This window comes from Aythya fuligula, chromosome 2 (genome assembly GCF_009819795.1).
Source record: "Aythya fuligula isolate bAytFul2 chromosome 2, bAytFul2.pri, whole genome shotgun sequence".
NCBI lineage: Eukaryota > Metazoa > Chordata > Aves > Anseriformes > Anatidae > Aythya > Aythya fuligula.
The window spans coordinates 145873675-145891487 of NC_045560.1; the positions used below are offsets into that span (position 1 = coordinate 145873675).

At 46.0% G+C, this 17813-nt stretch overlaps 1 protein-coding gene across 1 annotated transcript in view; it reads right to left on the reverse strand.

Annotated features, from left to right (window-relative positions):
- SAMD12 (sterile alpha motif domain containing 12) overlaps nucleotides 1-10269 on the reverse strand; it is a 170630-nt gene extending 160361 nt beyond the window's left edge. Inside the window, exon 1 of the mRNA XM_032181718.1 lies at nucleotides 10191-10269. Within this exon, the coding sequence (XP_032037609.1) occupies nucleotides 10191-10203 (13 nt within the window). The 5' untranslated portion in view covers nucleotides 10204-10269. The remainder of the gene's footprint in view (nucleotides 1-10190) is intronic.
- Nucleotides 10270-17813: the final 7544 nt, after the last annotated feature.

Here is a 17813-nt window from a genome sequence, read left to right on the forward strand (position 1 = left end):
CCGCCTCATCAAAATGTTCCTAGTTTGAGAAACTGTCTGGCTTTTGCCTGCAGGAATTACCTCTCCATGCAGTGCAACCTCCAGCTAACGTAAACCCACACAGTCCCACCAATTCATCACTTTGGGCCAGCTGAAGCTGTAGTCAAAGCCTCACACGAATCCATCCTGCTGCTTATGTTGCCATCCAGGTTGCTGGCATCCTGCTGAGGAAGTACCTTCAAAATCTTGCCTAGATGTTTCTCCAAGCTGCTTGTCTAACGGTCTCAGCAGCATTCACTCAGACCTAGAAGCCCCAAGTCAGTCAGCATCTGTTCTGCTTTGATAATGTGGACTTACCAGAAACCTTCTTGACAGGTGAAGCCCTGAAGTATTTTGCTAAAGTAATACCAACGCCAAGTTGCCTGTTTCTGCTGGTCAGCATCAGGAATGAGCATGAAACAAATACAAACAGGCTGTGCCAAAACCCAGGGCTGGGCTGCAGGGAGTTTTGCAAAGTGGTCTTAGCAATGAGCTGCACCAGGTGGTTTGGGTTCAGAGCTCAGGCTGGCAGGGAGAGCAAGAGAGCAAGACAAAGCCTCAAGTACCCACATCCCCAACGTGGCTTGCAGCTCTCTAGCTAGGCAACTGAGTAGCGATGTCATGGTACCACAGCAATTAATACCACAAGCCATTCACTCTCTCCAAAAAAACAAACAAACAAACAAAAAAAAAACACAAAGAATGCCCAAAACTAAAGGCAAAGGCAAAAGCAAAAAGGGAAAAAACATTACTCAGCTGCCTACACTCCACATACCTCCCTTACACCTCAGCTGTAAGAGGCAGCTGATGAGTTTTGTGTAGCATCAGAAATATATCACAAAACCAGAACAAGTATCTCAGCAGTTTCAGTCTGAATCAAACTGAGCAAATAATTCTGTAATTTAATTGAAGCTCATGCAAATCTTAGGGGTATAAAGAGGAGAAATACTCCCTACTTGTCTACTGAACAGGAACACCAAGTCCAAAACAAGAAATCCTCTTTTGTTATACATTAAGTTTGCCTTTAAAGACCCTCGTCCCACCAGGATTTATATGCACTCGAGTCTACTCAGTTAAAGAAATTTGCTCTTGCATTTTTGAGAATTTTCCTACTGGAAACTACTCATTTATTTTATGTAAGGCAATTCCTTCACTTTCCATCTCTGATTTCACAGATTGTATTAACGCTGTAAACCAAAAGCTTTCTGTTCCACCTGCTCTTCGGGACGCAGCCTGCACTGGCTATCACTAGACAGGCCCCAGAGCCTCAGCAAGGCAAGGTCTGCCTTTTGTAACAGCCACAGGCCCGCGTGATGAAAAGCAGAGACAAGGGCTGGGCAGCAAAATTATTTCTGAAGCATTTTTTCATTCTATTTTAACAAATGTGCAATTGGTGTGAGCAGCTCTTGAATTCACAATGGCAACAGAGAGGCTCATTGAAAAACGGGCCAGTTCAGTGGGTAAGGCAAGTCTATCATAAACCCTGGGCAGGTATATAGGACGAAAATGGTGACAAAGACAGGGAACTAGCGAGCTATGCAATTAGCTTATAGTAAAAGGGATCTTAGTGGGGAAAAAAAAAATAATAAAGGTCAATAAGTAACATGCATCATGTATATACAAGAACATATAATGAACTCTCTTATGCTGTAATCCACTGTTTGAAGTATGTTTTGCAAAGTGATCTTACCCTTAGTTAATAAGGCGGCTTATGCCAGCATCTGCAAAGCTTCTGCTGAAAAGTGAACAACTCTGGATTTCAGACAGGTTTGTGAGATGCACAGCTTTGCAGTCAAAGAGGATGTTGCAGGAGGTAAGAGGCCTGAGCATGAAAAGCACAAATCAGGAGGTGGACAGAGAGGAAGAGAGCTGAATTAATGCTCTCACTGGAGGGAAAGCATCCACCGTACATTGAAGTCAATCACCAAACAACTTGTGCAAACTCCCGACTAGATACCACTGGCTGTTGCCCACTGAGGATTTCAGAGTGAACACAGAAAATAAGATAGAAAAGGGCCTGGAGCACAAGTCCTGTGAGGAGCGGCTGAGGGAACTGGGGGTGTTTAGTCTGGAGAAGAGGAGGCTCAGGGGAGGCCTCATTGCTCTCTGCAACTGCCTGAAAGGAAGGTGTAGGAAGCTGGGGGTCGGCCTCTTCTCAAAGGTAACTGGTGATAGGACCAGAGGGAATGGCTTCAAGTTGTGCCAGGGGAGGTTCAGGTTGGAAATGAGGAGACATTTCTGCTCAGAAAGAGCAGTCAGGCACGAGGACGGGTTGCCCAGGGAGGTGGTGGAGTCACCATCCCTGGGGGTGTTCAGGGAGAGGTTGGACGTGGTGCTTGGGGACATGGTTTAGTGGTGACATTGGTGGTATGGGGATGGTTGGACCAGGTGATCTTGGAGTACTTTTCCAACCTTAATGATGCTATGATTCAGCTGGGTGAGAAACAAGTCTTCATTGGTTCCACTACTCCTGGATCAAACTTGTCTTGTGGTCACTAGATGAGCTCCTAAATATTTTTGCTGCAGAGATTAGCGAGCCATAGTCCACCACAACCTCTATTTATATGAATGCCTCCAGTCCCAACCGCACTACTACTTAATTCTGCAACCTACCATGTTAGAGCCCAGTGAGCCCATCCAGCACGTCCCAAGCCCAGCCCAGATGCACACAGGTGTTACAGCATCAGCAGTGCACTGTCCCCCTCACACCACAGATTTCATGCCTTTGCACCTAGTGAAAGCTGCTGTCTGCTGAGCACGTGCAACAGAAACGGCTGCAACTCAGCTGTGAACCCAGGCTTTATTCCCCGTCCTACGTACGATGCACAAAGTCATCAAAATGCAGAGGAAGAAACAGTTACCCATTCCCACTAGCATAACTAGTCACAATCTGGCAGCTGACTTCTGTTTCCAGTCCTGGCTTTCTCTCAGCTGCCTGTTAAGTTACCTCTTGTCGGTCCTCAAGGCTGTCCCTTCCCTTGCACATTTAACGAAGGAGCCTGGAAATGCCTTCGTGCCTTCCCCCAGCAAAATTCTTTACCTCCTACAGCTTACTCATACCACTGTGTCCTACTCCCTCCAGTACCACAGCTGACTCTTGTAGTGACAAACCATTAGCTGAGAGCATGCAATTATTTTGCTGGAGGAAAATCCAGGAGAAAGCTTCTATTTACACACATTAAAATTCCTTTTATTTCTGAAACAGCATTATTAAAGTCTGTTTCTTGCTTTTGCTGGGATATTTTCAGAGAAGCAAATCAACTCAGCTAAATGCTCTCTACCAAAAGAAAACCAAAAACTGCACTAAAGACAGGCTAAAATCCACCCCAAATTTCCTCCTCAAGCCCTTTTCCTTTTCATCCACATATCCCCTGCAAGCATTTTGTATCCTGTAGATGAATGCAGAGCTCACTTCAGCCCATATTCAGTCCTGCTGCCCACCTGCTTGCTTCGCCCAGGAGCAGCACAAAGGGGAGGGAACCTACAGCCTCGATCCAAATCGGGCTCTTTGTGGTGAGTGGGGTTGTTCTGGGTGCACACAAGTCAGATTTTCTCATAAAAGCCATCAGGATGGGTCAGACAAAGTCTAGCCCCATATGCCATCGCTTAAGGGCACACACATGAACTAAACTTGCCTTGGCATGTTAGGAATGACCCAAGGTTGAACTTAGGAATCGTGTAATTTGAAAAACTATTTTTTTTTAAGCACAAAAGCCCATACCTTCATTGTTCTGCCTTGTGAACCAGATCCTTTTTCACCTTCTCCAAACCATTCATTAATGTCTAAGGATTCTCTTTGTGGTCATCTCCTTTCCAGGTTAAAGAATCAGAACCTTCCCTCAGAAAACATGCCCTATCTCTAACCAGCTGATTGCCCTTTCCTGTAGTCTTTCCAGCCCTCTGTCGTTTTGGGGATGTGGCAAGAAAAACTGAATGGAGCACTGAGAATAGAAGAGTAATATCCAAAGAAGTAGTAAAAACTGTTCCTTGCTTCTTTTTTTTTTTGAGCTCTTCCTCATAGTTCCTAAATTCCGTTTGCTATTTTGACCATGACCAACCAGACACTTCCAGAAGACTTCAAAATTACTCAATTTTCTGGCCCTTTCCTCCACCTTTGCCTTTGGCACCTTCCAGAACTACTCCCTCTACATTCCCTGCATGCTTTGAGCACATAATTTAGCGATGAGTAGTTCAATTGTTCATCTTCAAGGCTAAACACCTGTATGCCAGCCAAAGGCAACAGCTTTCACAAAAAATAACTCAACATAGGATTGCTCAGTCCAACCTTTGAGCATCTCTCGTTCACAGAAAGGGTCCTTGCCTCAAAGATCATACACTGTGAGCAAGAAGAGAGACCAGAGAGATGGGACAGAGCCAAAGCATGGAGGCTAAAGCTGTCTCAGCCATGACAACACAGAAAGTTAGCACCAGAACCAGACATAGCACCCCTAACCGATCTGCAGCTCTGACACCGCCTGGCTGCAATGCCTCACCCACAGTGTTTCTTGCTGCTGCTCTCCTGTTGTAACCTTTGTGACAAAGCAGTCCTGCAAAGTCCAAGAGACTGGCTCCAAACAGCCTGCCCTGCCCTCATAAACCGACCCGTGGGAGGAACAAAGCTACACAGCCTCCTTTATGTTACCTACCTTGCTAAAAAAAATAAAAAATAAATAAAAAGAAAAATCCTGTTTTATAAGTTCCATTTAAGAAATAAATGTGGGATCCTACAGTGTCACTACAGGCGTTGTCAGTGCTTTCCAGCAGCATGTTAGGAAATGCAAATAACATCTATCTTCTGTCATTCGCTCTCTCACTTTCTCTTCTTGGTGAAGAAACTTCCAAAGCACCATTCTTTCCTTCGCCCATACATCACCACCACCAGCAGCCAAGTTTGATCCTTGGGATGGGATTCCATTGCATCAGAACAGCCAATTTATATCAATCAATGTCCTCCTGGAGCTTTGGAGTTTTCCAGGTGTTTTAAAGGGTAAGAACAAACAGTCATGGAACTGGTTGACCTGAAAACACTTCTGAATTTTCAGGTACACTCTTGTGCTACAGCAAAATCTCCTCCAAGGAAAACGCAGTGATATGCCAAGCCCAAACTGCCTGATTCCTGCCTAATGTGAGTTCATTTCTAAAAGCAGGTAGAGGAAAATGAGCACACAACCTGAAATCATATCCCCTTGCCACTCAGTCTAAACTCACCCAAGGTGACTTTAGCATAGTGCCACTCTTCATTGCACCAGATTAATTTGGGGGTGTCTGATTGCCACAATGCACCTGTTGATGAGAGCCTGCAGTCCAAAACAGACTTCTGGCTTTAGACAGTAACAGTATTCCTCTAGAGAAGGATCATTAACTATCTGTCTTTTCAAAGATGCAGGAACTGCAACAGAGCTGACTTTTCAAAGGTAGATCTTTCCTCTCTAAGCTGCTAAGGAGTGGTTCAGAGGAGGACAGAGGAGCACATGGCCACCAAGCTGTGTGCACACTAAGGCAGGGGCACGAAGGGAAGCCTTATCCTCCAAAATCAGGCTGCTGCTGAGCAAGAAAGAGGAGCACAGATGTTACTGCCCAACAGGAACACAGCCATGTGGAAGGGGGTGGAAGAGGAGCTATGTTCCAGCCTGGAAACCCATAACTGCTGAGGCATTTTTACAATAAACAGTCACCAAGCAACATACAGAAGCAGCACAAAGATCAAAGGCTGCAGTTCAGGTCTTCCTCTTGCCTGTCCTGTGCGTGCTTCCAACACTGGTCCTATCGATCTCCTCTGCTACAATCTGAGGGGACACTTTGAGCCGGAGAGGCAGACACATATATCAGCTCTGCCTCCAACTGGCAGCTCTTTCCAAGCTTTCCTGAGCCCTTCAAGCTAAGGAGTGGTTGGAAACTATTAAAGAAAACAAGCACTGATGGAAGCACAGACCTTTTGGATGGCAGGATTTGTGACTTCTTTGCTAGGCAAGGAGTTAAGTGTGCTGAAAAACCACGTATTAGATCAGATTCCATGACATCTTAGGTGTGCAGATATCTGGTCTGAGCCTGGAGTGGGTTTAGGAACAAGGAAATGCCGAATAACTGAAAACTTGTTAAGACAGTTGTACTTTTGAGCACCCTCTGGGACAGCATGATGGGCGCCTACACTAAAACTAGAAGCTCCCTTTCTGATGGTCCTGAACTTGCTTTAACAGTCTTGGCAGCGCTGGCACTGCAAGTTATGAGCTCACCGTATCGCAAGGCTCTGAGGAAACACATGGCAGCACTCAATATCCGCCGGGGCTGGCTGAGCACTGCAAGCTTTCCACCCAGGTGTATCACACTGCTGAAATTCAGGACTGCTCTGACAGAAGTCAGTTACAGGCTGCAAAAAAACTTCAAGTCTTGCAGCAGTTAGCCTTGGCTCCAGACCCCGTTACACTCCCAACTCCTTCGAGCCTCCAGTCTCCTTCAGGACTGCCACGGGGCAAGGCCAGAGCCTTTCTGTCATTTTATGTCAGCAAGTCTCTCCTTCTTAGTGAAAAATGTTCTCCAGCAGGCAGATCAACCACTGCAGAAGAGCCATAGGACAGGAAAGAGTTTATTTTTCCATCAGTTTTCAGGAGGAAACTAGCAATGAACATATGCATATACTTTCCAAAGCACACGCATGGAAGAGAAGGCATTAGACCAAGCTTCACTGAACACTCGCTAGGCAATAATTCCGTGACATAATTAGCACTTTTTTTTTTTTTTTTTTGCTCAGAAATCTCCAAGATGCTGCAGGTCAGAGCTGCAGGGGAGCTGACAGAACTGTGTGGGATTACCTGCACACATACATTAGCTGCTGGCTGCTGTCAGTCTCTTGCTTTCCTGTGCAAGAAGCATTGTGGGGGGGAAGTCACCATTCTCTCTTCCCCTTTTCCTCTGCTGCACAAGAGCAAAAAATATAATAATATATTTTTGAGAACACTGTTGCAGGGATCAAAAGCCTTTTTCAACTGGCTCTGACCTAGTTCTTTCATTCTTACTAGAGGGAGGAAAACACTTAAAGGAACATTGTCAAAACTGCTAGGTCTAAAATTAGCCTTACCTTGGCAGTGCTCCCATCTAGATGGGCTCGTGTTAAGGAGAGCAAACTCTCTCTCCCCACACAGACTCTGATATGTTCATCCATCCCAAGCACTGATACTATGAGCCTGAAGGACCACCCAGGCCACGAGATCTCTTTCAGGACAAGTAGGGCAAACCAAGATCAAACTATTTTGGCTGAGTCCCTCTGAACCCCCGCTCAGGTACGCGTTATGCAACTGCCAAAGAACTCTGGGATCCTCCAAATTCCTATTTCATATTTGCAAATCCATCTCTGTCAGCTATTCTGGTAAAAAAAAAATAATAAAAAATTGGGATGTTTTCTTTAAGTAAACTGCTGGACATTTGTTACCATAACTAAACTCCAGCAATTCGTCCTAAGACAGCATTAAAAATAATCAAACCCGAGGAAGATTTCAACAGGTTGTTAAAATAAAGTCCGATTTTTTTTTTCCCCTAAAGATTCTCCTCAAACTATATGTTACAAAATGCTGCCATTTCAGCCACACGGAGCGCTTCTGAAATGAAAGAGGGTAAAAAAAAAAGTCTCTGGGTTGGTGGCTGAGGCTGTTTTCCCCAGAACAATAGCAGTGGCAGCGCTGGTCAGGCAGCGGATGCTGGCTCCGGCCAGGAACTCCCATGCTCCAGGACCTGTGGTTCCCTCCTGCCCCCAGGGACCCCCCCACTCCCTGCCACTCGTGTCCTAGAGCCAGCCGCCTGCGAGCCCGCACGAGAAGCAAGCAGGCCTGGCAGTCCAGAAGCCTCGTGACACTAAAAAAAATAAATAATAATAAAAAAAAAGCTCTGAAGTCCCAGGAAGTCCACGCTAGCCAAGCTCCCAGCTGAGCCGGAGAGGCTGGACACATTCCACTTAAGCCAGGTTTTCAGGGCCCTCCTTATTACCAGGCTTCCAGAGCTGATGTGCACAAGGTTATGCTCTCAAGGTCCCAAGCAGCAAAGCAGGAAAACATTTTTTTCCAACAAAAACAAACAAATCAACTAAAAAAAAAAAAAAAAAAAAGCAGTTTGTGTTCCCTAAGTCCAAGACATCGAGTTCAGCAAATTGGCATTTTTTCTCCAAAACTCTTTAAATTTGGAAAATTCCACAGCAGCTTTGCTTTTGCCTGGAGTGCAATCCACATGGTGTAGTGACAGGAGCCATGAGGAACACGGGGTGAGCTGGGCTTCCCTAACAAAAGGGCCACGTGTTACCTGCCAAGAGGCACAGGTCATGAAAAGCACACGGCCCACGCCCAGGGCTCCGATATTGTGGAGCATGCATTAAGATAAAAGCACGCTATTAAGCGCCTTTGCACAAAGAAGCCCAGTCCCAAAAGAAAATTAAGGGTAAGAAAGGGACATAAACGTGCACGCACTGCATTGACAGAAAGTAGTCACGGCCACAAGGCTCCTTGTGCTGGAGAAGTAAGGAATCACCTCGCTGTGCTAGGGAGAGGGACGGAGCTGTGCAGCAGCACAAAGGCAAGAAAAGTCGAGGGAGGAAGCAAACAAAGCGAGGGGAAAGTGGGACATGCAGACACGAAGGCCTCTTTTGAGAGACCACAGCATGGATGCATCCTGGAGAGAGGAAACGGGAAGAAAGGGTTAAAGAGGAAACAAATCCCAAATCAGCTCGGGAGAAAGGAGAGGCACTGCTTCCCAAAGGTTTAGCAGAGCTTTCCTTCATTAATATTTACCAAGCTTTTCGAGATTCTCAGATGGAAGGCACTGCAGATATGACAGGAATTATTACAGACCTGAAAAAATCTAGCAAACAGACTGAGAAGGGCTCCAAGTGAATAAAGGAGGATGACACACAGAAAGAGGGGTTGCTGCTGGCGTATGAACCATCTGGTGCATGGCAGTCCATTTCATTTACTTACCCACTACCAGGCACGCATGCGTGGTTCACACTGCTAAGTTTTTGCCACAGCAGAAGAGATGCTTTTATCCAGGACCACTACCTTCCTTCCACCGTTACAGTCTCCAAAACTGCTATTCAGCAAAGCACCCTGGGCATAAAGAATCTGTTTGGCTTAAGGAGAGGCTGAAATCTCGGGACAGGCACCTTTTGAGACACAGGGGTTTTATTTACCTTAATATAAGTTTGCCTAGGAAGTTGGTTCGCAGGGATGCTGAGGTGTCCACTGGCCAAGTTTCAGCTCGGCACTAATTTGTGCTGCTCACTTGTGTACTTTAAAGAGCTTCAGCATGATCCTCATGGACACAGACGGCCTCAGATGGAGCCACAGATCTCAGCATACCTGAGAAGCAGCTGAACGAGGGCTGCCTGAAGGCGAGCACCCCCAAAACAGCGACATACCCCGAGTTCTGCACAGGGGGTGGCTGCGTGGCTGGTTGTCACACCGTGGACTCCTACGGCTCTCCTGCAGGCACAGAGGAGAGCAAGATGGGCCCTGAACGCTAGAAAACAGGGAAGTTGAGAGGCAGACAGTGAGGGGGAAGATGTACCTGTCCCCACACACCGACCCACATCGCTCCATGACCTCCCCAAAAGCTGCACGGAGAGGGACCACGCGCCCACCAGAAGACCTCCACAATGCAGCCACCTGTCTCGGGAGCCGGGCTGCTCACTGAGCTCTGTCCCCTTGAATTTGGGCACCTCTTGCTCGGGGAAGGAAAAGGAGGCAAAGGGGGGGGATGGCAGGGGGGCAAGGGGGTAAAAGGGGCACACACGTCCCCGGGCCGGGGGCTGCCTGGGGCTCATGACCATGTCAGTGGGGGAGGCACGGAGGGTCGGCAGTGGGGGCAGAAGCCCTGGGGGGTGCTCAGGGCCTTGGGGGAAATTTGGGAAGGAGGGGAGGAAGAGGGGAAGGAGGGGAGGAAGAGGGGAAGGAGGGAGGGAGGGCAGGAGGCGCAGACCCGCCGCCCCCACCCGCCGGGGCGGCACCTCGGGGCCGACCCCAGGGCTCTGCATGCCCCCACCCCACCTGCCTCCCTTCCCACACCCCAGTTTTTTTTTGGGGGGGCGCCCCCCCCACCCCAAACCCCACACCGCAGGTGAGAGCCCGGAGGGGAGGAGACAACGGGCGGGCCCCCGGGGGCAGCGAAGCGAAGGGACGCGGAGCCCTCCTTACCTTCCACCGCCATCCTCCCGGCCTCGCATAGTGCGCCGAGCCCGGTCCCGACCCCAAACCCGGTCCTGGTCCTGGTCCTGGCCCCGGTCCCGGTCCCGGCGGCGCTGCCCCGGCCGCCCCCCCCCGCCCCGCCCGCGCACGGGCTCGGCTCATCTGCAGCCGCCGCGCTCAACCTGCAGCGCGGCCGCTGACAGCCGGGCGGGGCCGCGCCTGCCCTGGGCTCCACGGGAAATGTAGTCCCCGACAGAGCCCCTGCCACCGCCAGGGCCCATGGAGGGGTTGTTGGTCACGGCATGGGGAGGAGAGAGTGGGGTGGTGGTGGTGGGGGTGTTGTTGGAGGGTGCAGACCGCTAGGGGTTGAGCGCCATGGCGTTGCTGTGCCTAACTGGGCAAAAGGGGGGGTTCTGTTGGGAGAAGGGCACGAAAAGGGCATCGGGAACGTGCCATTGTCGCCTCTGGGTACAGTCATGCCATAGCGTGGGGTCCTCAGTCTTCCTCTGTTCACCATCTTTATCCAGAATCACACAATCAGCTAGGTTGGAAGAGACCTTCAAGATCACCAAGTCCAACCTCTGACCTAACACTAGCCAGTCCTCCACCAAACCATATCCTTAAGCTCTACATCTAAACGTCTTTTAAAGACCTCCAGGGATGGTGACTCCACCACTTCCCTGGGCAGCCCATCCCAATGCCTCACAACCCTTTCAGTAAAGAAGTTCTTCCTAATACCCAACCTAAACCTCCCCTGGTGCAACTTTAGCCCATTCCCCTCGTCTTGTCATCAGGCTTATGGGAGAACAGACCAACCCCCACCTTGCTACAGCCTCCTTTAAGGTATCTATAGAGTGCATCCTGTCCCAGTCTGACAGGTCAGCCAAAAAATCCCCAAATGGAAGGAGATTAGCAACATCCTAACCAAGTCTTTACTTTGACTCCTCACAAGTCTTATACCACACATCTGTCACACTCAGAACCTGTCCTGAGATGTTTGCTGTCTGAAAAGTGATGCATTTATACTCTTTTTAAGTTTCATTTTGAGATATCAAAAGGATTTTAGAAATTTTAGAAGATTTTTCCCTCAAAACTTTTTTTTTTTTTTTTTTTTTTTTTTTTTCCCAGCAAATAGTAGCCTACACAGAGAGACTCTTTGAGTTCCTTCACCCACACAAGTCATTAATGAAATTGAGAGGACAAGAGCAGAGGGATGGAGTATTCAAGGGCATATACATCTGGGGCATGAAAACATTTGCACATGTTCTTTTTATTTGCTAGCACTGGCTATTGCAACTAATGAGCATTATTCAGGACAGGTTATTTTTGCAAAACAAACCTCCACAACTGCAAATTAGAGTTAAAGAATGTAACGTGTGTAAATGAGTGTGGTGTTCATAAATCCCAGGAATTTTGACATTCCTGAAATATCTGAAGTGATTAAAATAAAACTGGGTCTTCATTATTTATTTTATGAAGGAAAACCAGAGCCTATCCAGGACAGCCTAAAAGCTCCAGTCTGGCCTGAAGCCTTCTATTACCAACTTTGCCCTGAAGATCTCACTTATTCTTTGCTCTCATATGCATTTGAACTATTAGCCTTTGTGTTGTATATGAGTCAAGATACAAGCTCCCTCGAGCAGCAGCCTTGTCTTTCATGTATCTGCAAAGCAGTAGGCATACTCACAATGCATTGTGAGTGATTATAATTGAGAGGATTTGCAGAGACTGCAGAAGACAACACAACCACACACCTGATCCCAGCTGCTGTATGAAATGGGCTGATACTCCCGTACTTTCTGTCAAGATAATGGGGTGTTCCTAGGTTTGATTGTTTTCAAATATGTAACACACACAACCTTCAGAAATTTCTTCTTCGCTACATAAACTTTTGTGATCTTAATGACATTTTGTGTTAAGCTTATGTATTCGACTCATCATTATGTATTTATTTAATCATGACGGTATTTGGAGGTAAGTTAGTGCGATTATCTGACTAGTGTATATGTGAAGCATTGCTTTCTTGGTTAGAATGAGTTAGGAGCCATAGTGTGAATAAATCAAGACTTGGAGTTCAGATGGTATGGATGTGGAAAGCTGGAGCCTATCTCCATTAGTATGCAGAATTTCTGACTGGTAACTGCATTTCAGCTGTGGGCCCTGAGGACATCCCTAGTGAGTACAATTTTACTAAGCCCTTTAAAAGCCCTGTAATTTTTAATTACAGCTTTGTGCCTGATGAAGAACAGCAAAATTACGGCTGTGACTAGACAGCAAATAGGGCATGACAGATGTTAAAAGGTATAGTTTTTTATATTTAATGTTACATGATAGCTAGTGAAACCTAGTATTTAACAAAATCTAAAAGCATCAAAAACATCTACAATTCTGGTCAAGACTAGACAAATTGTAATTTAATGTATGTCACTCATTAGAGAAAAGAGGCTGCAAATTGATTCAATTAATATATGGGTAAAGCACAATCTGTTTTGAGCGTAGCTTTCAAAAACATCAGTGAGAGCTAGCTAACTTTCTAAAAACACCCTACTAAATTATAGAGTAGAAAAAGACCAGCTTTCTCAGCTCAGAAAGAGCTATCTCATCACTCTTCCTTGCTTCTTTTTTTTACCTTGTCTGTCTCCAGACATATTTCTTCTAAACTTTCTCTTAAAAGTATAGCAAACTTCCCTAAAACAAACTTGGTTTGACACAGCAGAAGTCAATTTCCTGTGTACTTTGCTCTAGGTCTGCAGATGAAATAAGCAGTACTGACCAAAAGCTCCTTAGCCATTCAAAACATTTCTAGGCAGGACTTGTGCCAGCTAAAATTAGATGAAAGTACATCCATCAACAGCACAGCTCCACTAGAAGAAGAGGACAAAACCTACATGCAGGGCTTGAATACATCACTACACTATCATCAATCATCATTTTCCTCCTTTTTTTCCCCTTAAAAAATTCAAGTCATGAAGATTTAAGTATCCCTTTGTACTGTGTAGCTTCATGTAAAATACAGTGAAATTCTTACTTGTAAATTTGTAGGGCCAGATCAGATGCATCCGCAGGACCTGAAGGAACTGGCAGATGAAGTTGCTAAGCCACTGTTCTTCATATTTCAGAAGCTGTGGCAGTCTGATGAAGTTCCCGCTGACTGGACGAGAGGAAACATAGCCCTCATTTTTAAAAATGGAAAAAAGAAAGAACAGGGGAACTACAGGCCAGTCAGTCTTACCTCTGTGCCCAGCAAGATCATGGAGCAAGTCCTCCTGGAAACTATGCTAAGACACATGGAAAATAAGGAGGTGATTGTTGACAACCAATATAGTTTCACTAAGAGGAAATGGTGCCTGACAAATCTGGTGGCCTTCTGTGATGGGGTTGCAGCATTGGTGGATAAGGGGAGAGCAACTGACATCATCTACCTGGACTTGTGCAAAGCATTTGACACTGTCCTGCATGGCATCCTTGTCTACAAATTGAAGAGACACGGATATGATAGATGGACCACTTGTTGGGTAAGGAATTGGCTGGGTGGTCACACTCAACGAGTTGTGGTCAACAGCTCAGTGTCCAAGTGGAGATCAGTCACAAGTGGTGTTCCTCAGAGGTCAGTATGCAGACCAGCACCATTTAACATCTTTGTCACTGACATGGACAGTGAGATTAAATGTACCTTCAGCAAGTTGAAGGGCAACTTGATCTAGTGGGAGGCGTCCCTGCCCATGGCAGGGGGGTTGGAACTGGGCGTTTTTTAAGGGTCCCTTCCAGCCCAAACCATTCCATGATTCTATCATCTTCATCTGATGACCTTGTTAGTGAGGTACTTCTGCCATATAGGTGTGATCCAGGATTTTGAAGTGTGATTAATTAGTTTGGGGGCCCAAACATCCAAAACCACAGACACATCATTCACGAACTGTTGAGCAAACATCTGAAAATAAGAACCTCAAGTCAGACACCACGTATCTCCAGCAGTGAACAACTTCACAGCCACGAGTGAATGCTTGTAGCCAAGATTTGCTTAGCTGAATGGACCTAGGCTGCAGTGGTGAAATAAAAAACATTCAAAGGCTGTTATTGAACTAAAGCATGAACTTTAGTACTGAACTAAAGGCTGAACTCCCATTCTATGATCTGTGGGAAACAGATTTTTATGCTTGCATGGATCCAATCACAGAACGAACCAAGTTAAAGTGTAAACAGCAATATTCAGAGGCAGTTTTGTGGGGTCTGAAAATGACTTCGGAAGCACTATTTAATCACTGTAGGATTACATTTTGGGGAGCTGCCCAAAATATAATAAAGAAGTTTAAAATATTTGTAATATTATTTTGATTTTATGTCATTAAGACTCTGTAAAGTAGGTTTTAATAGTGCAGTAGTGTAATTGTATAATTAATTTGTATTTTCTGTTGTTAAAACATATTCTTAGTGTTCATATTGCACACCTCTATTCCCTTATTCTCAAAAATACCTTGCATGATAATCTGTGATCCATAATGCTACAGGAAGTGCATTTGGAAGTCTGTAGGAGACTCAGAAAAGATCCTTGGATGTCTTCAAGGCGTATTTTATCCTTACTTTTGCAGTTTCTGGTGTTTTTTCTTATTTTATCTGTTAAGTACATGATTTATTTTTTAAATAAAGACAGCAATGAGGTTTGTAAATAACTAATGTCTTCTTTTATTTGCAAGGAAAAATGGAATTTGATTGTTAAAATGCTCTGAAGATGCATTGAATTTATTATGCTTTATCTTTTATGATAGAGAACTGGGGAAGGGAAATGGATGGGATAATATGACCTTTTTTTGTCTGGGGTGACAGTAGTATTTGTACACAGAGGGTCTATCCTGTTGTAAGCACATGGTTACTTCCACCCTCCAGTAACATCTATGTTTTACGTCTTGCATGGAGAGTGGTACTGACTGTTGCCATCATCAAATGATCTGATGTTCTGCTTAATTCATTCATTGCTTAATGGTAAACTGAGGTGAAATTTTATGCTAACATGGATACATGCTACACCATTTTCATCCTGAAGCAAACTTGTGACAATTTGCCCCGCAGGACAGACCAAAATCAGCAGTGAGGCTTCATGTTTGGATCCCAGCTGTGGCTACCAGGAACAACAGCATTTTGAGTCAGGCTTTTCACAGCGTTGTATGGTGGGTGGGTGGGATAAATAATGCATGAATTGAAATACATCAGGTTCAGGCTGAGTATAATGAAAACCTTGAGAGAATCACGCATTGCAAAAACTCTCTGAGCAACCTGCTCCATTCTCCATCCTTGGAGATATCTGAGCCCCAGCTGGATGCAGCCCTGAGCAACCTGCTCTGATCTCACAGCTGACCCTGCTTGGAGCAGAAGGTTGGACTAGAAACCTCCAGAGGTCCCTTCCACTTAGAAGTATCCTGTGATCTTATCAACACTTGTAGCTACCCTGATCTAGAATTACTATCAAAAGCAGCGATTTACCTTCTTGCCCTCTGTTGCTAACTTTAGCCTGCAACAGCCTTCCTTTTGACTTGAAAACTAACCTGGCACAAAACCTTTTGAATGTCACCCAGTTACCTTCTGTCATTCACTGTGTGACTGCCCAAATCCATGTGCTAGCACAAGGAATTGGGCAGCATGGTGTGGCAACAAGAAAGTGAAGGTAGTTTCTTCTGCTGCTGGCTTGAGGGGTCTGTAGGCTTTTAAAGGTGCAACCCCTTTTAAACCAACTCTGCATCATCAGGGGCAGGTGATCATCCTCTCATTGATGTCCTGAGAGGCTCAGTGTAAGGTTAAGTCACATCTGCTCTCCCAGCTCCAGCCTTTCGAGAAGTGCAGAGCATACTGCCATGACTGAACCCAGCTGATTTACACGTTCTATCAACAGCTGTGCTTGTGGGACCAGTTATCAGCCACTACTGCCCAGATCTGCTTGTCACCATCCACTTAGACATTGCCACTCTCTTTCCTGTCTGTGCATTCACTGCTTCCTAATCTTTCTGGTTGAAAGGAGCTGTGTAATCTTGTATGGCTTCTACAAAAGACTGTGTCCAACTCAGCTCATTTTGACTGAAGCGGATGAGAGTTTGATTGCGTGTACTGAGGGTCAGCAGTCACTAGCAGTGCTAGTGATGAGGAGCTGAGCAGAGTGATGTTTTTGGATGGGAGAGCTACAGCTGGAGGAAGATATATTCATAAACTGCTCTTCCCTTTCAACAGGGCGCACATTATAGCGATATTCTGGCTGACCTGAGTGTACAACCCTTACAAAGATCTATGTAAATCACTCATGCCTGTATTTTCATGAGAAGATACAAAATGGCTGAAGACAAATAATGTTGTAAAGAGCCCTTCTCCATCCTTTTTATAAGACCACTTTAAGTATTGAAAAGCTGCAATAAGGTTTCCCCAGAACCTTCTCTTCTCCAAGCTAAACATCCCCAGCTCTCTCAGTTTTTCTTCATAGAAGAGGTGCTCCAGCCTTCTGATCAACTTTGTGGCCCTCCTCTGGACCCGCTCGAACAGTCCCACGCCCTTCTGATGCTGGGGGCCCCAGACCAGGACACACAACTCCAGGTGGGGCCTCACAAGGGCAGAGCAGAGGGGGACAATCCCCTCCCTCCCCTGCTGCCACCCCTCTGGTGATGCAGCCCAGGACGCAGTTGGCCTTCTGGGCTGCAGGCATACACTGATGGCTCATGTCAAGCCTTTTGTCCACCAGAACCCCCAAGTCCTTCTCCACAGGGCTGATCTCAGTGAGTTCTTCTCCCAGCCTGTCCTCATGTCTGGGCTTACAAACATCAGAGATAAGAATGAAAAAGCTGTGAAGAGAATCTGTATGCACATATTGAAACTTATTTCTATCTTCTGGGATTTATGACCTAGTTTCTTCAGGGTTCCAGACACCAAGCATCATCCATATCTCCTCTTCTTTACCTTCTATGCATAAATGGCAGCTGGCCCAAAGAAAGTTTAAAATTCATCAGGAACAGAAGCAGGTTTCTCTACTAGGCCTTTAAGGGCTAGAAGACTATATTGCATCTTCAGCGTTCTCCATCAGAGACAAGGCAAAGGAATGCTCCTCACACCAACACAGAACTGGGCAGTTTCAGAGACAGCCACAGCTGGGTTTGTACTGGAGATGTGAGAGTACTGATGGAGATTTACAGTTTCTAGGAAAAAAAAAGTGCTTGGGTCCATTTTCTTCAGAGAAAAATAAAACACTGAGTGTTCCCCTTGTTCTCTGTTGGAGATGCTGAGCCTTACCACATCAGCATTCCTCAGAGAAAATGAAAGAGCCAAACCTAATAGAACAGTCTACCATAGCAGGCCCACGTGACTGACTGGCAGACTGAGTCAATACAGCTGGATAAATTGTTTAAACAACCCCAGGTTCTGCTGTTATTTGCCAAACTGCAACCTGATGTGGGCAGGAGCAATTCGGTGCTCTCTGTAACCTGCAGCCACAGAACCATGCAGTCGTTGGGGCTGAACGGCACCTCTGGAGATAATCCAGTCCAACCCCCTGCTCAGAGCAGGTTGCTCAGGATCATGTCCAGTCAGGTTTGAGTATCTCCAAGGCTGAAGACTCCACATCCTCTCTGGGCAGCATGCTTTAATGCTTGATCACCCCTC